Here is a 21,015-nt window from a genome sequence, read left to right as displayed (position 1 = left end):
GCTACATATGTAATTTTGATCATAATTTCATTTTTTTCTTATCCAACATACTGAATCTTTGCAGAGTCATGGTTACCCAAGGGAATGTGCAGTTCTAACTTGTTTCAAGGACTCTCTGAACATATTTCATAGAACATTTACTATTCACCTTATAAATGATAATATTTCTCCATTTCACATTTAGATTCTAAAAAATAACTCAAGGTGACTCTCATGTTTAAATTGAATGTGAAAATAGATAGTTTTGATGTATCTATATGTTCGTGGGATTCAGTAATCAAGTATTGAATATTATAGTTTCAGGACCATCTTCCTTAAGAAGGAAATGCCCATGGGTATGCAAATGTGAATCTTTTTTTTTAAACATCTTTATTGGAGTATAATTGCTTTACAATGTTGTGTTAGTTTCTGCTGTATAACAAAGTGAATCAGCTATATGTATACATATATCCCCATATCCGCTCCCTCTTGCATCTCCCTCCCACCCTCCCTATCCCACCCCTCTCGGTGGTCACAGAGCACCAAGCAGATCTCCTCATCCGATGCAGCTGCTTCCCACTAGCTATATATTTTACATTTGGTAGTGTATATATGTCAAGCTACTCTCTCACTTCGTCCCAGCTTACCCTTCCCCCTCGCCTTCTCCTCAAGTCCATTCTCTATGTCTGTGTCTTTATTCCTGTCCTGCCACTAGGTTCTTCAGAACCATTTTTTCTTTTTTTTTTTTTTAGATTCCATATATATATGTTAACATATGGTATTTGTTTTTCTCTTTCTGACTTACTTCAGTCTGTATGACAGACTCTAGGTCCATCTACCTCACTACAAATAACTCAATTTCGTTTCTTTTTATGGCTGAGTAATATTCCATTGTATATATGTGCCACATCTTCTTTATCCATTCATCTGTCGATGGACACTTAAGTTGCTTCCATGTTCTGGCTGTTGTAAATAGTGCTGCAGTGAACATTGTGGTTCATGACTCTCTTTGAATTATGGTTTTCTCAGGGTATATGCCTAGTAGTGGGATTGCTGGGTCATATGGTAGTTCTATTTTTAGTTTTCTAAGGAACCTCCATACTGTTCTCCAAAGTGGCTGTATCAATTTACATTGCAAGAGGGTTCCCTTTTCTCCACACCCTCTCCAGCATTTATTGTTTGTAGATTTTTTGATGATGGCCATTCTGACCGGTGTGAGATGATATCTCATTGTAGTTTTGATTTGCATTTCTCTAATGATTAATGATGTTGAGCATTCTTTCATGTGTTTGTTGGCCATCTGTATATCTTCTTTAGAGAAATGTCTGTTTAGGTCTTCTGCCCATTTTTGGATTGGGTTGTTTGTTTTTCTGATATTGAGCTGCATGAGCTGCTTGTATATTTTGAAGATTAATCCTTTGTCAGTTGCTTCGTTTGCAAATATTTTCTCCCATTCTGAGAGTTGTCTTTTCGTCTCATTTATGGTTTCCTTTGCTGTGCAAAAGCTTTTAAGTTTCACTAGGTCCCATTTATTTATTTTTGTTTTTATTTCCATTTCTCTAGGAGGTGGGTCAGAAAGGATCTTGCTGTGATTTATGTCATAGAGTGTTCTGTCTATGTTTTCCTCTAAGAGTTTTATAGTATCTGGCCTTACATTTAGGTCTTTAATCCAGTTTGAGTTTATTTTTGTGTATGGTGTTAGGGAATGTTCTAATTTCATACTTTTACATGTAGCTGTCCAGTTTTCCCAGCACCACTTATTAAAGAGGCTGTCTTTTCTCCATGGTATATTCTTGCCTCCTTTATCAAAGATAAGGTGACCATATGTGCGTGGGTTTATCTCTGGGCTTTCTGTCCTGTTCCTCTGATCTATATTTCTGCTTTTGTGCCAGTACCATGCTGTATTGATTACTGTAGCTTTGTAGTATAGTCTGAAGTCTGGGATCCTGATTCCTCCAGCTCCGTTTTTCTTTCTCAAGATTGCTTTGGCTATTCGGGGTCTTTTGTGTTTCCATACAAATTGTGAAATTTTTTGTTCTAGTTCTGTGAAAAATGCCAGTGGTAGTTTGATAGGGATTGCATTGAATCTGTAGATTGCTTTGGGTAGTAGAGTCATTTTCACAATGTAGATTCTTCCAATCCAAGAACATGGTCTATCTCTCCATCTGTTTGTATCATCTTTAATTTCTTTCATCAGTGTCTTATAGTTTTCTGCATACAGGTCTTAGGTCTCCTAAGGTAGGTTTATTCCTCGGTATTTTATTCTTTTTGTTGTGATGGTAAATGGTAGTGTTTCCTTAATTTCTCCTTCAGATTTTTCATCATTAGTGAATAGGAATGCAAGAGATTTTTGTGCATTAATTTTGTATCCTGCTACTTTACCAAATTCATTGATTAGCTCTAGTAGTTTTCTGGTAGCATCTTTAGGATTCTCTATGTATAGTATCATGTCATCTGTAAACAGTGTCAGCTTTACTTCTTCTTTTCCAGTTTGGAATCCTTTTTTTTCTTTTTCTTCTCTGATTGCTGTGGCTAAAACTTCCAAAACAATGTTGAATAATAGTGGTAAGAGTGGACAACCTTGTCTTGTTCCTGATCTTAGTGGAAATTATTTCAGTTTTTCAACATTGAGGATGATGTTGGCTGTGGGTTTGTCATATAGGGCCTTTATTATATTGAGGTAAGTTCCCTCTATGCCTACTTTCTGGAGGATTTTTATCATAAATGGGTGTTGAATTTTGTCAAAAGCTTTTTCTGCATCTATTGAGAGGATCATATGGTTTTTATTCTTCAATTTGTTAATATGGTGTATCACATTGATTGATTTGCATATATTGAAGAATCCTTGCATTCCTGGGATAAACCCCACTTGATCATGGTGTATGATCCTTTTAATGTGCTGTTGGATTCTGTTTGCTAGTATTTTGTTGAGGATTTTTGCATCTATGTTCATCAGTGATATTGGCCTGTAGTTTTCTTTCTTTGTGACATCTTTGTCTGGTTTTGGTATCAGGGTGATGGTGGCCTCGTAGAATGAGTTTGGGAGTGTTCCTCCCTCTGCAGTATTTTGGAAGTGTTTGAGAAGGATCAGATCCATGGTTTTATATCTTAAAATATATTCATAGTTGGCTTTTATTATTTAGGAAGAAAGGATAGTATCTTAGCTATTTAAGTTTATAGAGGTGATATTTCTTCCAACAAGGGATGTGACCATCCTTAAGAAGACAAAACAAAGAGAATCTTTCTTTTAAGTACTGGAAAAAAAAGTTCCTATATTGCTGTGCTGGGCACTCATAAAAATGACTGGTGGTACTTTCAAGCATCATTCATCAGGCTTACATTTTAGAGGGAAAAAAAAAAATCTCACTATCCACTCCATTTATTCATTTAAGTTTTAAGTGCTTAGAAGACTTACCATAACCTCGACTTTAGCTCTGAAATGGTAAATCTTTTCTTTTTTAATTGCTTTTAAATTTTATTTATTTATTTGTTTGTTTGTTTGTTTATTTATTTATGGCTGTGTTGGGTCTTCGTTGCTGTGCGCGGGCTTTCTTTAGTTTCGGCGAGCGGGCTTTTCATTGCGTTGGCTTCTCTTGTTGCGGAGCATGGGTTCTAGGTGTGCGGGCTTCAGTAGTTGTGGCACGTGGGCTCAGTAGTTGTGGCTCGAGGGCTCTAGAGCACAGGCTCAGTAGTTGTGGCGCACGGGCTTAGTTGCTCCACGGCATGCGGGGTCTTCCCGGACCAGGGCTCGAGCCCGTGTCCCCCTGCATAGGCAGGCGGATTCTTAACCAGTGCGCCACCTGGGAAGCCCTGAACTGGTGAATCTTGACATGTATCAATTTTAGCAGTTTGTCCCGGCACTGCTAGAACTCTGAGCACCCAGATGTCCAGAAGCTTTACACTCTGTTTTGCCATAGTTCTTTCACATTTTTCACCCACCACTACTAACTTTGTAATGTTGTTAGCTTTTACATCTCCCCTTATTTTAAAACTGGACTAATCTAAAAGTTTCCTATTCCGTGAGAAACACCAGACAATGTATCAGACATGTTGTGCTTTCTTAATGCATCCAATCACAAAGGGCAGGTGAGGAGACCTTCATCATATTCAAGTGGGCCTGCAGAATGAGATTTCTCTGAGGTCATAAATATTGTATTTACCTTAATTTTGTGCTCTCTCTACACTGCCTTCTTGATATCATGCAGGCTTCTCATATAGCAGAATTATCCTGATTATTAAAAATTTATTCTATTTGAGTATACAAGTAGGTTAGGAGAGAAAGGACTGGGAAGTTTTTTAAAAAATATTTATTCTTCAGTATCTAAGAAGTAGCAGGTATAAAAGTGTTACTTATGTTAGTAATGTTTAAAAATTCATTGAGAATTAAAAATTGCCATAAAATGACATTTTTCCAATAGCTTCTCATACCAGATTCGGTGTTCAAATTAGAGTCAGAAGATAAGGGTTCAGACTTTGACTGCTACTAGGATAATCTATCCAAACAGAGCAACACTGTGAATTGTGGAATTTATGGCAGTGCTAGGATGTAAAAGAAGGCAGTAATAAAATTATGACATTTTTTTAAGACATGTAATGATTGGGTTGTATGGGCTTTTCTTTCATGCAGTAGGCTCTCTACCCACTTATTTGGTCTGTGTTTTCACAGCAGCCTTGAGATGTGGGGAAATTGACATAGGACTGCTGTGTAGACTGGCCTTAGCATGGGGATTGGGGCTGAACAGGGGTAGTGTAGACAGTGGCGAAGTTAGATGAATATATTTCATAGCAAAGCACTGTGTGGTTGTTGTCTGTCACCTGTCTTCTGTCTTTTGTTTTCTCCGTTAGCTTATCCGACAAAATCAGAGAATAATTAAAGATGAACAGCAGAACCCCTTTCCTCACACACATGCAAAATTCACACGTTAAACCTACCTCGGTCATTTTTTCATTCGCCATGATAAATAATGAGAATGGAATAGGTAAGCTTTATTAATATGTGCCATGCGCTCAGATCTGAGCACTTTATGTGTACTACTTAATTTCACCTTGGCAACAACTCTCTGATGTTAGATAATATCATTAGCTCAGTTTTGCAGATGAGGAAATTGAGATGTAGAGAGATTAATACAATTGTCCAGAGTCACAGGGCCAGTAAGTGGCAGGACAGCTGTGGGTTCCAGGTAGTCAGACCGCGGAGTCCCTGCGGATTCTCACCACGGTAGACTCTCTGTGAGTTGCCGACTCTCTTAGCACTGTTGTTGGCAACACAACGCTAAGTACAAGCTAAAATAGAGCGACTGGAAATGAATGCCAGTCTTCTCTTACAAAACAGTCATCTGAATGGCCCTTAATAGGATCATATTAATTTTTATTAACATAAACTACTAAATGGAAAAGCAACAATTATTTTCATTGATACGTAGAAAGAGATGATAACTCTTCGATTGAAAACCATGCCTGCTGATTGAAGATCCTGAGTTTTCAACTATTTTTCACATGGTATGGTTTGTTTTTATTTATTTATTTTTTTGGACCCTTCACCAGGTACATCAATATATCTTACAAGAAATGGACAACTACCATGACTGAGATGTTAAATGCCAAATATTTTTAAAATGATGTTACTCATTATTAGAATAAAGGCTTCCCACAGCCTGGTTCCTAAGGTTCCCTGCAACAAAAAATTACTGACGTCTTATAGAAAAAAATTCAAAATATTTTGTCCTGCCTTTTTTTGTTGTTATATATCTCCCTTTAATTTTACTCATTTTTCTAAGTAGCTAGTTGCATGTGTGTGTGTATATATATATATATACACACACACATACACACACACATACATACATATATACATATATATATATACACACACTTATTTCACTTGTCATTGTGTCATTGGCCTCTATTATAGTATGCCGAAATCACACATTTTGCACATTTTAAGTACAGAATGACAAAGTCATGACAGGATTAATCATGATAGACAGTCACTAAGTCCATGATAGTATTGAATTTGGATTTGGAGAATGAAAGAGGAGAGGATATAAAAGTGACAGTGACATTCTAGAGCAGGACCTTTATTTTTTATAAAACCAAAGACTGTTTCCTTACAGATGACTTCAGAAATTAAACCCTGAACACATCCTTGGTGCACTGTTTTTTCTAAGTGTCCACGTTCTACAATGAAAATGCAGTGCTTTTCTTGTCCGAGTCTAGAGGAAAAAAAGTGCTATCAGTTATTTAGAATCTGATTTATGCCTTAAGAGATTGGCTGCCACTCTCTGTGATTTCAGGGAAGCTGGGTATCAAGGAGCAATTTTCAAAGAATTGAAAGCTGGTACAGGGTTATGAATAAATTCTGAGAAGCTTTGACCTTCCCTGTCAAATGACAGGACCATAAATATGTTGGTAATTCTGCTTTGTTGTGAGTACCTGTTCTTTTCCATCATTGTGGAGTTTCTAGGATACCATAAATTGGTACCAGCAGAACTAAAACAAAATTTTTTATTGTATTAAAAAAAATTAGAAGAGGAGAAAATATAAGGTAGAGAACACAGGTAGCGGCCTCTTGGTTGTTGCTCCTGAAATATGTCTAGAATTAGAGGATCCAATTTTGGAAACTTTATAGTATCCAAGTTAAAAATAACTATTTGGTCACATTTTATCATTTATTTACATGAAATTAAATGAGTGACTTTTGGATAGGAATTGAGGTAGTTAATGCACAATATTTTTGATGGTTTCCCTCCCCTTATGCCAAAATCATCATGAAATACGGCTCATTCTTGCTTTAATATAGTCTTTTAAAATAACTACATACAGTATATAATTACATACAGAATTTAGATATGTGTAACGTGGTTAAGCATAAGGTGCTGTGTTTTCATGATTGTGTTATGTATCTTAATTCCATTAAGATGCAATTTATTGATTGTCGTAGAATCTTTTTCCTCTAACTTCACCCTTACCTTTCCAAAGCTGGCAGTTCAGGAAAGAATAGAGATGAGGGAAAAATTCGTCCAGATAACCCACAGAGAAGGGGGCAAAGAAAAGCTGGTTGTTTTCCTTTAGAAACAAAGAAAAACCTTTTCATACTTCCACTTTTTAAGAGGGTTCCATGTATTCTTTTGAACAAAAGTGAATATATACATATATATATATACATATATATATATATGTATGTGCACACAAACATATACACCTGTTGTCTGTTTTAGGGACACTTAAAGAAGCAGAAAGGGCACAAGAAATGAGGAAGAAAAGCAGTGGGGATAGAAAGGTACAGCAGTGCAGACAAAGGCATCTAGAAAGAGATGGAGATTGTTAGTCACCTATGGCCGTGTAACAAGTCACCACAAAACTTGGTGTCATAAAACAACAGTAAACATTTATTATGTCTCAGAATTTCTCTGCAGATCAGGAATTTGGACTTTTCTGGATGCTTCAAGCTTAGGGTGTCATGAAGTTCAGTTGTCCCAGCATCCGTCATATGGTTCCCAGGTGGCTCATGGGTGGTGGTGATGGTGACAGCGGCCCTGGTTGGGGGCAGGGAGCAGCTCCATTCCTCTCCATACGGGCTGACTGGTACACATAGGTTAGTCCTATTCAGTGTGGGGAGTCACTAGGCGAGGACCTAAATTCCAGGAGGCAGGGTTCATTGGGTGCCATCTCGGAGTCTGACCACCACAGAGAAATACGGTAAAAGAGCATTAGACTCACATGAGCACATATACTTGTAGGAAAATGAGAGGGTAAAAGACTAGGTGGTTCAGTGGTGCGGTGAACGTGACCGTGATCATCCTGCAACACTTGATTTGTGACAAACATAGACTGCTGTCGTCGCAGTTGTTACTCCAAACCCAATGCATCACATGTAGTTGCTTAATTGTGGCCCCATGATAATAGTCTCCTTTACAGTACAGAGCTGTGAAGCTAAGCTGCATCAAGGCATGGTATTTCTCTCAGAAGTCTTACCATAATTTTACCTCAAGACATCAAAAACTACCCCTCCCAAAATCAGTACTTTTACTTTTCTGACGTTAAAGACTCTTACTTCATATGTAACAGGTACCAATAGAAGACTACTGTGGCCATTAAGATTGTGATCTGTATAACTTGAAAGGTGTATTTATTTCAACATTGTGCCAATACATAATACATAGCATATTATGGGGTACTCTTCAGATTGCTTTCAGAAGACAAAATTATCCTAACATTCTTGACACGAAAAATGAGAGGTAAATTGTCTAAAATTAAAAGTAATGCATTGCATGAAAATAAGCTAGTTTGAAATTCAGAGAATAAAGAAAAGCTTGAAAAAAAAAAAAAGGTAAGGCATTGTTTTGTTGCCCATTGTAGTCCTTTTGTATGATAGAAATAGTAGCAGGGAATGTTCATAGAGCATTTATTCAGTGGCAGGCACTACTCTAAGTCCCTCACATATCAAGTGATTTAATCCTCACAACAGGCCTTTTATTCTGGTTTGATAGATGAGGAGAGCGAAACACAAACATGGTGAAAAGATTCAAATCCAGAAGTCTTTCTTTAGCACTTGTGCCTTCAACCACAGCACTGTACGTGGAACAGACTACCCCGGGCTGGCTCAGAGCAAGGATTCGTTAGTAATGACAGCGTTTCTCTCAGACTCACTCCATGGGCAGAATCTAAAGTCTAGCCAGAGTCCCCAGGGGCCAGAAGAGGGAAATGGAAAGCTTTCAGAAAGCCAGGAGTATTTCTCTTGAGAGGGTGCAGTCAGTATGGAGACGGGTAGGTCTGACTTACTTTTTTTTTTAGGGTATTTTAGGTTGGTTTACAATGTTGTGTTAGTTTCTACTGTACAGGGAAGTGAAGCAGAGTTCCCTGTGCTATATAGCAGGTTCTCATTAGTTATCTATTTTATACATATTAGTTAGTGTATATATGTCAATCCCAATCTCCCAGTTCATCTCCCCCACCTTTCTCCCCTTGGTGTCCATACATCTGTTCTCTACGTCTGTGTCTCTATTTCTGCCTTGCAGACAGGTTCATCTGTACCATTTTTCTAGATCCCACATATATGCGTTAATATACGATATTTGTTCTTCTCTTTCTGACCTACTTCACTGTATGGCAGTCTCTTTGGCAGCTGAGTTGACTCTGGTGAGACAAGGGGAGATCTTGTCATGGTGACTTGGATAAGGTAGTAGTGAAAGAAATTGTGAGAAGTGATAGGGATCTGGATATATTTAGAAGATAGAGTAAATGGGATTTCCTCAGGGGTATGAAAAAAGAAGAAGAACTTTCCACCTGAGTAGCTGGAAGGATGTAGTAGATATCCACTCAGATCAAAAGCTGTGTGTGGGGTGGGTTTGAGATAAAAGTTGAGGATGTATCAAATAGGCAGTTGTATGTTCAGGACCGGAGTTAGAGAGGGAAGTCTAGACTAGAGATACAAATTTGGATTTGCCAAGCTCTACATGAGTGAGCTCACAAAGGACATAAATATAGGTCGATGAGAGAGGAGGATCTAGCCGAGACCAAGGGACTGAGCCCTGAGGCAGTTCAGTTTTAGGATTTGGAGTGAAGAGGAGGAGCCAGCAAAGGAAATTGTGGGTGAAGAGGAAAACCAAGAGAGTGTGGTGTTCTGGAAGCAAAGTAAAGATAGTATATCGAGGAGGTGTGAGTAATAACCCATTGCAAATTCTACTGATAGGTCAAGCCAGATGAGGACTAATAATTGACCATTGGGTTTAGCAGTTTGGAGGTCATGGGTTGTCTTGGTGAAAGCTGACTTGGAAAAGAGGTTAATTAAGCAAAGGCTTAATTGGAATGAATGTAAGAGAATTGGAACAGTGAATTTAGACAACCCTTTCTAGGAGTTTTAATGTAAAGAGGAACAAAGAAATGGGTTAGCAAGGTGGTAGTTGGCACATGAATTGGAGGTTGAAAGTAGTTATATGAAAACAGCTAAGCTTAGTGCCCCCCTTTCGATAAATATTTGTTGTATTCCTACTGCGTGTCCAAGATTGTTCAGTGTTTTATAGATACAAAAATTAATGAGCTGTAGTTTCTCTCCTTGAGGGTATGCAAGTAGCCCGGGCTGTGTGTTCATGGAGGGCTTTGGAGAAGAAGTGCTTTCATCAAAGAGGTGATACTGCTTCTAATTCATATTTTATAGGATCTGGGGGAGAAGCAAAACTGTCCTATCTGCTCCTGACTAAAAATACTCAAATCTTTTCAAAAAAAACACTTTTGTATGTTAATTTTCTTTATCTTAGCCCACTCACTGATTTTGCTTTAACCATTCTTTGTGAACTTCTTGAAGACGCAGTAAGTGCATTTTTGAAAAACAAAAAAAGTGTGTTTTGGAAACAGGAATGAGTGTCACACACATCCTTGTCAGCACCCTCCGTATAGCCAGTCACTAGCAGAGGACAATTAAATGAATGAGGACATGTAAGTAGAATGGGAAATGTTGAAGAGAGGTAGATGAGGTCAAGGAACATAGTTGTTCATTTACTTAATTCATTTACTGCACAAGTATTTATTATTTAGGATAAACTTTGGACAAGATCATGCAAAAGCTTAACTTGCTGACTGAGTATAGGGAACAAAAAGCAAGAATGGGAAGAAAAGCAAAGGAATGAAATGGTCTGAGTGGCTTTTGAAGATAGAAGCCTAGAAAAACATGATGATACAGTAAAATGAAGTAGATGTTAAAATCACAGCATACTTGGGTTTAGATCCCACGTCTGCTAGTTACTAGTTGAGTGATCTTGAGCAAGTTAATGATTGTACTGAGTCCACAGTCTCTATTTTCGTGGTAACTCTACCACTCCAGGTTGTTATGAGAACTGTGGTGCCCAGAAGAATATTAGGTCAGAGCAGATACTCAAAAATTGTTACCTTACTTCTCTGTCTTTTTCTTTAACTGGAACTTTTTCAATTATTTCTTCCAGAATAAAAAGTTTGATAGTTGAGCTGCGGTTTGAAATAATTAAATGAATGCAAAGTTGTCATTTTCTTTCCCCTTCTTCAGGACATGAGCATTGTGAGCATAAGTGGAAAACAAAACAAAACAGAAGTAGACACGTGGCTCAGTTAAACATGCTGAACCTCAGCCATACTGCATCTCAGCAAGCAGACATGCTTCCTGGAGTGTATTTGAATAGGATAATGAATAGGATCACCCAGTACGTGTATCCACTGTCAAACCACCTCACAGTTACCCTTCACTCCCCTACCAGTCTTAATGACTTGCAGCCTCTGCTATCGCAGAAAGAAGTACGGGGGCGGGGAGGGTTGATGAATCTGACAAAAGGGAGGAGTCCAGTGGAGGAGAATGTACAATACTTGGAGTAATTGTGGGAAGCTGGCTGGCTGTCGTAGGAGACTCGGCATAAAGCTCTTTTATAGAAGGAGAGTTGGAGTAGCTAAGGATACAAGGAGGACAGTTGAGATACATCTTGCAGTGCCGGCATTCCCATCAACTCTTTACAAACTATGAGAAAATTTGAGAAACAAGTTCAGTGGCTTTAGAGTCTGAACTGAATTTTATTTAAATTATTTGCTTGCATTGAAGAAAGAGCATCTTGGGTTACCTTAGTACTAGGCTCAGTTCAAATCGAGAACTCCAGAAATTAACTTTCAGAAGCTTAATGCTCCAGAAGCATTACATTTTGGATATGGTGAGCAGCTATGAGACCTTAGAAGGAGTTCTTTGGAGTTTAAAATTGATGAACAAAGTTGGGGAGGTGTGCTCCTATAGAGAAGGACTATTTCAGAATAGGGGAGCATTTTTAAAAAGTAGTTTACTGGAAACTAGAGCTTCTGTATAGCAAATGGAGATATGATTCTTGTCTTTAAAATATCTTAATGTCTCATGAAGGTTAAACATAAAAATGTTTACATAAGTATTTTTCTCTTTCTCCCTTCCTGCTAATATTTCATATTAGTCTTATGAGGTCTAATCACTTTTTTTTTTCTTTAAAAATTACTGGGCTAAAGTGACTAGGCTTTTATAAAATAAAGAGCAGAGAAGAGTGGAAAGAAAACTTGTGTTCAAGTTAAACTTGGAGGACTTGATAGAGGGAGAGGGGTAAGTGAATCAACACTTATAATAGGAATGTTTGAAGCCCTGTTCGTGGCACCTTATACATGTTCTCATTTAGTCCTCAAAATAACCCAGTGAGGTAGTACTGTCACGCCCATTTTACATACAAACATAAAACGTGTACTCTGTATACACCTTGAAGTGTGTTTTGAATACTGTTGACGGGGTATTCATAATTGTTGGCTGTGTGTGGTTTATCCTAGTGTCCAGTTAAGCAGACATTATCCACACAAAGAATTCTGTTTCGGTGCCTGTATGGAGACCTGTCAGTTCAACTGGGCCCCCTCTCACCTACTTTAATTTTGGCAAAGATTTTTCTAAGCATTTTGACACCTTTTTATTGATACTTTTTCCTTTTGTTCTAAACCATTAATCAGACATTTGTTAGACACTTAGTATGTTCTTCCCCCTGTGCTATAAATCCGACAGAAATGAAAGGCCAGGTTTTTGCCATCAAAGAAATTTTATTCTTTTTAAGGATATAACATGCACCCATTTGAGAGGTACAGGACAGTAACAAAATGCTCTATTTTGTGGTGTAAATAAAGACTGTAGCTGTTAGAAGCAAGTGTGATCTATGTTAACTGGGATAACAGAGGGAGCTTTGAAAGGAAGGTAGAATTTGACCTTTGCTTTGAAGCTTCTCTTGGTTAAGGATGGAGAAATAGCCTAAGAATAGACAGGGATTGTGGGCCTCTTGATCACACCATACATTAAGTAGAGTAACATTTATCTGAAGTTATTTGAAAACTCTGTGATCACTCTTTGACTCAAAATATATCTTTCTTGTAACCTGTCCTGTCTCCACTGTTAGGAATGCTTGCTTCTGGGGTAAGTATTGTCTTTAGAAGGCATCGTGGAAAATGTCCGTATGTTTTGGAGGAGCAAAGAGTAGGTTTCTGACATTTAGTGTGAGGGCGCTCACCACATGATTTTCTCTGACTGGAATAAAAGGAAGGCTTAGAGATAGGATAGGATACATTGTAAGAAAATCATCAATACAAGGTGCTAGGGTACAAAGGATAAACATCGATTGCATCTGTTTTAATTTGAAATAGTTTGGTGTTGGGAGTTAAGGAGGAAATTAGCCAATCATACTATTTTACGGTCTCTAACAATAGTGGGTATTTCTTAAATATCTTTGACTTTTAAATAAACTAGCTTAACAGGCATTCAGAAGGTTTTCTTTTGGATATACATGCACCCAGTATTGTCGTTAACCTTTTAATCGAAAAATAAGCCTACCTTTTGTCAATATACACATGATTTCAGCCCCAGGTGACTAAATAATTTCCAAAACAAAAATCAGATGGAGGTTATTAATTTCAAAACATATCACTGAAATGTTCTGGCTGTGGAAATATTCAACCAAAAATCATAGTTTCAGGTGCTGTGTGCAAAATCTCTATTCCAAATCAGTATTCTCCTAGGTAGATTTCATGAAATGCAAATTCCACAGGTAATTGTGAGGTGTTATTTTAAGGGGCAGGAGGAGGATCTGTAGTTAAGTAGGTTTGGGAAACACTCGCTCAGGTAAACAGAGTTTTTTGCTTCAAGACTACCTAGAGGGACTTCCTTGGTGGCGCAGTGGTTAAGAATCCGCCTGCCAATGCAGGGGACATGAGTTCGAGTCCCTGGTCCGGGAAGATCCCACATGCCGCGGAGCAACTAAGCCCGTGTGCCACAACTACTGAGCCTGCGCTCTAGAGCCCTCAAGCCACAACTACTGAGCCTGTGTGTCTAGAGCCCGTGCTCTGCAACAAGAGAAGCCACCGCGACGAGAAGACTGCACACCTCAACAAAGAGTAGCCCTCGCTCGATGCAACTAGAGAAAGCCTGCACGCAGCAACGAAGACCCAATGCAACCCAAAATAAATAAATAAATTTAAAAAAAAGACTACTTAGAACACCTAGGATGCTGGTGTGTGTTGTGACTTCCAAGAGGGGAATCCAAGAAGCTATTGTTCTAATCTTAACCAGACCCCACGAGTAGTGTTCTGTGGGATACACTTTGGAAAATGTGGTTCTGACATGATTGGAAACTCTAAAAGCTCTCTATAGATAAGGAATTAATGCTTTTTCAAAAGGAAGTGCAATCAATCAATCAATGATAAAGAAATATATATTAAACCAACACGCTTGAGTTTTGAATTCTACGTTTGTGGAGCAGAATAAAAGTCAATATACGAGTCCTCTAGCTCTGAGATTTTACAACTATAAATTCACTGAAAAGACCATTTCTCTTGTTACTACTCTCAGTCATGTGGGTAGTCGCAGTATGAAATGTACCAGCACAAAAGTCTATCTTTGTGTGGGAGAGGTAACCTCTTCTCCTAGTAAATATAAGGTAGATCCTTCCGTTGACTTCTTTCACTATTCTTTCCAGGGGGCTATTTAAATTCCCATGGTGTTAGCTGATGACTTTTTAAAGTACCTGGACAAACTAACAAAAGATTAGGTAGCAGAGGTTAGCCTTGTATTTAATCAGTGTACAGCAGTATTCCATTCATACTGGGTCTAACCGTGTGCCAGAAATGTTAGCTGCAATTAGCCATGGGGTGTAAGTGCAGCATTAACAGCAATTTGATGAATGGTTATCCACTTTATAAACTAGTATCGGTATCTGCTCCTTGAATCTTTTGCACTAAGTAGAAAGGACATTTGTGGTCTTCCTGTGTTCAGTTGCTTTGTGAATGATCTTATTAAATTGCTCTGTATTTTGTGAGCGCCACACTAAGATAACTTAGCCTAAAACTTGGCAAAGTTATTGGATGTAAAGATTTAGAGATGTAAACAGGATTCAGATGCCTCAATGTTTGGAATTTTTGCAAAAGCAAAATCTAGGGTGAGCTTTATCATTTCTCTCGGTCATGTCCTTGTCATTTTCAAAGAGGAGGTAAAATACAGTCAAAGGGACAGTGATGTCTCAGCCCTTCATTAGGTGTCCGCTCGTGTATGTTTTGCTAGCTTTTGGCGTTACAGCCTAGGGACGGTGACTGTGATGCCGCCTGTCCTTTACCTGCTCATAAGTGTGACTTCAGCACAGGTGCCAAGCACCATCTTTGTTGCCTTTCACTGAATTACAATTTCATCCCTTATTGAGGTTGTTAATATGTTCAAAATAACCATGATTGGAACACCAAACTGTCTGTGATTTATTCTTGTTCCATCTGTACCATATAGAACTGCCTTTGACTTCAAAGAGTCATCTTAGCTCAGAACAGGTGACAGAATAGGAAGCTGTGCAGTGATTCATGAGAGTAGATGGAAGTCAATGATGAGTTCACGTGCCTGTGGTCTCCGGTAATGGCATAAATCTTTAGGGAAGTTCTTTACTGTCAGACTGCATGCCTGCCTGTGTCAAATCCCATATAGGCTAGCATATATTATGAATTGAGAAATCTGAGGGATGAACAAAAATTCCTTTTGTTGTCCACTGTAAACATGTCACATAGACTTGAGGATACAGGAGAAAAGCATAGTATTGCTCTCTGTTAACCATACAAAGCTAAATTTTGTATATTTATCAACACAAAGACCATTCACTTGTGGCTAAACACCTTTTTGGAATGAGAGGAAAAACTGTTCATTGTTTGATTGTAGGCAGATACCTATCTGGGACTTTTTAGGTCCCAGATTGAAATTTTCAAGGTCTGTTGAATCTTAAAATAATGAGGAAGGCAATGAATACATAGCAAGGCTAGAAGAGAAAGCTTACCATTGTGTCATTTAAACCAGTGGGGTTTTAACAGCACCCTCTCACCCTGGGATAATAAAGCTTCACATGTGTTTGTGCTGTTGCCTTTGCATTATATGATACAAGTTGAAGAATCTTCCTAGGGAGTTAATATTCACGAGTTGAGAAATCATTTCTTATTTCCTTTATCATTCTTTACTGCAGTTAGCCAGAGCACCAAACATAGTAATGTGTTCAGCTGACCACTACCAAACCATTAAGCAGGCCACAAACAGAGGGAGGAAAGTCTTCAATTAGAAGATAGGAATTAACTGTAACACATTGAAAATAAGACAACCCAAGGACACATGAGTCCCCTTTGATAAGAAATGAAGAAGTCACAGGTCTCATTGTCAGAGAACACCATTACCAGAGACAGGTAGAGCCATCTGGTCCAGGAGTGCATCCCTGCCCTTCTTGGTCCCGTGTCCTCTGCCACCCAGAGCCCAGGAGACTACGGGTCACCTGCAACTCCTCTGATATGCTGTGCTTTCTGATGGGGACCCTGGTGGTACAGCCCTCATCAGGCTGGGATCTGCCATCGTGAAAAGTCACCGTCATTCCTATCCCTTCACTGCTGAAGCCAAAGCGGTTCTGAGGAAATCAGAATTTCTGCAATACCCTCCCGCATGAACTCCTTTGATGAGAAAAGAGGCTTTGTTACTGCTTTCCAAAGTTGTTAAAGTCTGTTACGTTTGGCATCTCTGGATGATAATTTGTATTATATTTAGCATCTGTATCTTCAGAGAGAATTATTTCTATAATGGAAGGTAGTAGGGAGAAATAAAACTCAAAATTCATGTGGCAAGCTATCAGTGTAAATCAACTTAGGGAAAAGATTCTAAAGAAAGAAAGAAAGGTGACTCATATCTTAAAAAAAAAAAACCTTTTTTTTTAGGCGAAAAAAAGCAGAACAAGGTTGTAAAGGCTGCTGAGAAACGTCTGCATGTTTCTCCGTGTGTGGTACCGCTCATCTGCTGGCCTAGGTTTCAAACCCACCAGCACACTGCTGTTGGTCCCACTGAAGGGATGAGAAAGTGAAAGGTCACTGAGAGACTTAAAAAAATAGCAATACTCTTTATGCTTAGAGCAGTTTTACATTTACGGAAAATTTAGCAGATGAGATGGAGGGTTCCCATATACCCCCTCTCCTGCTGGAAGTTTCCCCTATTATCTTGCATTAGTGTGGTACCTTTGTTACAAATAGTGAACCAATATTGATACATTATTAAGGAAAGCCCCTGATTTACATTAGAGTTCACTCCTGGTGTGGTACGTCTGTGGTTCTGACAGATGCATCATGTCACGTATTCACCATCACGGTGTCACACAGAATAGGTCTACTGCCCTGAAAATCTCCTGTGCTCCACCCATCCCCACCCCACCCCGATGCCTCAAGTGATCCTCCTGTGGCTTTTGTGGTGCGCCCTCGGCCTGCAAGCCTCTTTGCCCTCCCGTCATGAGTTGGCTCTTGTTCATCCTTCAGTTCCCACACAAGCATCATTCCTCAGGGCGCCCCTTGCTTGCATGCTGCCCTCCACTCCCCACACCGCATCGCATCTCTGATCCGTCATCTTTCCTCCTTCCCTGTGCTTTGCCTTCCACGCAATGGTCACAGGTTTCATGTATACAGTTGGGTGAATAACTTGTCTGTGACACTGGCTTGGAGGTTCATGAATGAGTAACAGGGCAGGATGAAGAACAGAGCCATTTCAGATCCCATTCCTCAGTCCCGCTGCTGGCGCTTAGGCATGTTACCCACATTACCAATAACTCAGGACAGGAGCAATTTTAAAATCCCCCTTTAAAAAAATCTGCAACTTTAGGCTCTATTTCCTGATTCCCATATGATGTAAAATGATGAGAAAATAAAGACCACTGCACTTTCTTCTACTCTTTCCCTTACTTGTGCCTTCTGACAATTATAGCATTACTTTTACACTGAAATATGTAGAAAATTTCTGTAATTATAATATGGTTTATATGCCTTTGCTCTAAATTACACTAAAAGAAAAACACCAAAGATCATTATTCAAGAATGAGATAAGTTTTTATTTCGCTCCTGAGTTTTTCCTGTGGCTGTCTCCCAGTTATTCCTCTTTCTTGAATTACTGTTTTTAGTAATTAGTAATTACTAATAATTACTGAATTATTAGAATATTTTCTCTATTTTTTTTCCTTCAGAAGAGTCTAAGAATTTCTAAATCTTGTATCACTTCATATCTAAAATATGTATTTGTTATTTTATTTTTATGAGATTTCAATGTTGGGTCAGTAGTACTCATTAGTTCATAGCACATTATCATCTCTGGTCCAGGCAAGAATCCTCATTGGTTGACTGATCCATTGCTTCCCTTTTGTCCCTATATCATTTCCCATTACGCAAACATGTTAGTGTGTGTGTATATATGAATATATATTTTTAATTTTGTTAGTAGAAAAAGTGCCTTATTGTGTTTGCATTTATTTTAATTTACATAGATAGGTTCTGTCGTTTATCACGATTCTGTTTCCTACTATGTGTTATGTTTTCACAATGCATTGTGTTTTCTATCCATCCACATTTCTCTGTGTGCATCTAATCCATTGCTTGGTGTATATCTACAAGTGTGGCCTACCTTTCTTTCAATGATGGACACGAAGTTCAAATGTATTTTAAATTTTCTTTAAAGATCTTCTTTGTGTTTGAATGTATTTAAGCCCTTCTAATTGAATTTATGCCCTCTGATTGAATGTTCAAATGGAAATATATGTATATGAATTGTACAGGAAGTAAATGTCTGAATGAACTTGTGTTAAACACAAGGATTCATATGTATAATAATCTAGAGAATTGTTTTCCTAATAAAAGCAACCTTTTGACAAAAGACAAATCCTGCTTGCATGTTGAGACCTGGATACAGTAGAATAAGTTCTCAGAAACTTACAATATACAGCACAAAAGGCATACTTGCAATAAAAGTAAAATGACTGTACAAGGAGACCTAGATACCTCAGTTTGGTAATATGTCATATATTAAATACACTTTAAAACAATATTTTATTAAAATGAAGAATATCTTTTGGAGCTTATTCCTTCAGAGTTATTTGAATTATGAAAAATACCTTTTTTACTCTGTTACTGAATGCATACGTGTCTTGACATTTTCCCATAAGAACTTGAGGTATCTTTCTACAAAGACTGTATACCCTGAAGATAATGAATAGGGTGGGAATGGAAAAGCATTACTTTGTAGGAGAGGCATTTCCAAGTATTTTATTTAAAAGCAAAGCTTGTGGCCTTGATTGAGCATTACATTTAACTTTAACCTTCTTGTAAACTGAAAAATTGAAAACACGGTAGATTCTATCAGTTTTCATAATCAGAATAGAAGAAGCATACTCATTTCTCAGGGCAGATACTCTATTTCCTGGTAGAGGTACGCCCCACTGAGCATCTCCTAGAGCAGCTGTGGGTATGGGAAAGAGGTTAACCATTAGTAGGGTTTACATTGAATTCTCAAGGTTAGAAGCCCAGTTCTCAGATAAAAAGCAGAAATTTTACTGAGGAAGCAATGTTGTATTTACACTCAAGCAAGTGTTTGATTAAGACCCTAGAATTCTGTATCACTTAGTGCTATATCTTTAGCACATGGAATCTTGGAAGTGGCAGGTATAGGTCGGCATCCTGATTCTGCCCCTTGTTACCTGTGTGGTCCTGGCTGGACACATTTAATCTCTGCAAACTTCAATTTTCTGATATATAAAGGTAATAATTAACAATAAACTACCTTGTAAAACTGTTGCTGGGATTTAGTCAGGTGAAAGTTCCTAGGATAATTCAGTACATATTACATAAGTATGTTGTTAGGATTAAGTATGATAAACCATGTGAAGTTCCTAGGATGGTACCTGGTGCGTATGACCAGGTCTTCAGTGAGCATTAATGTGCCTTCCTTTCTCTTCCCCATCTTAATGATCATTCCTTCTCTACCTCAGGGAAAGCACAAATTGCATGTAGATACCGGAATGGAAGGTGATTGGTGTGGCCTTATTCCTGTTGGACAGCCATGCGATCAGGTTACGACAACAGGCCTAAAGTGGAACGTCAGTAAGTAAAACCCTTGCACAAAGGGAGGTTTTCTTTCTTTCTTTTTTTAAAAATGTCTCTTGATAAATAATTAGAAGTGGAATTGCTAGGTCATATGGGAACTCTATGTTTAGCCTTTCAAGGAACTGCCAGACCATTTTCCAAAGCAGCTGTACCAATTTTATATTCCTACCAGTGATGTATGAAGGTTCCAGTTTCTCCATATCCTCACCAACACTTGTTGTTGTTATTATTGTTATTCCCATCCTAGTGAGTATGAAGTGTTATCTCATTGTGGTTTTTATCTGCTTTTTCCTAATGACTAATGATGTTGAACGTATTTTCATGTGCTTATGGGCCATTCGTATATTTTCTTTGGAGTAATGTCTATTTAGATCTTTTGCATATATTTTAATTCGGTTATCTCTTTTTTTATGTTGAATTGTAAGATTCCCTTATGTATTCTGGATAAAAGTCCTTTATCAGATATATGATTTGAAAATATTTTCTGAGTCTTTGGCATATCTTTTTATTTTCTGAAACTTAATTATCTAAGTGCATTAAGTTAATCTAATTTAAATTTGATGAAGTCTAATGTCTTCTTTTATGGATCATACTTCTGGTGTCATATCTAAGCACTCTTTGCCCAGCCTTCTTCGCGATTCTGTATGCCTGAAACCTACTTTACTTTTCCAGAGAAGTAGCTATTCTTACTAAAATAGAGTTATTTTTATAATCAAACATCTGAGATTTTATAAGATTAACTGTTCTTACTAAATTTTAAAATGTTCTTCAGTACTTATGAACTGTATTCAGTACTGTACCTTGGTACTAGTCATACTAAAACTGTCTGGTTTGAAAAGAACAAAAAATGAGGTGGATCTGTTCATGAAATAAATTCCAAAAAAACCCATCAGCCATTATGAAATGAATCATCCCTAGTCTCTAAGAATAACAGTAATTTAATCAAAGGGCTTTGATTGAATGTCAAAGGGATTATTTCATGATTGACCAATACCTCTAAGGTTGTACAAAGCAAAATACGGAACCATGTCATTCTTTTATAACATGTACAACTTTGAGGTTCCTACAAGGAAATAAATATTGAAGATTAAAAAATATTTTAAAAGGCCTTTCTAA

The 21,015-nt window shown here is 37.9% G+C and overlaps 1 protein-coding gene across 3 annotated transcripts in view; it reads left to right on the top strand.

The window, feature by feature from the left end:
- TPK1 (thiamin pyrophosphokinase 1) overlaps positions 1 to 21,015 on the top strand; it is a 344,192-nt gene that overhangs the window by 221,683 nt on the left and 101,494 nt on the right. For all 3 annotated transcript variants that reach the window (XM_082400500.1, XM_082400498.1, XM_082400499.1), the window contains one exon: positions 19,785 to 19,896. In XM_082400500.1, the coding sequence (XP_082256626.1) occupies positions 19,785 to 19,896 (112 nt within the window). The remainder of the gene's footprint in view (positions 1 to 19,784; positions 19,897 to 21,015) is intronic.

The sequence above is a fragment of the Balaenoptera borealis genome, assembly GCF_965194805.1.
Source record: "Balaenoptera borealis genome assembly, chromosome: 7".
Taxonomy (NCBI): domain Eukaryota; kingdom Metazoa; phylum Chordata; class Mammalia; order Artiodactyla; family Balaenopteridae; genus Balaenoptera; species Balaenoptera borealis.
This window is presented reverse-complemented; position numbering and strand designations above follow the sequence as displayed.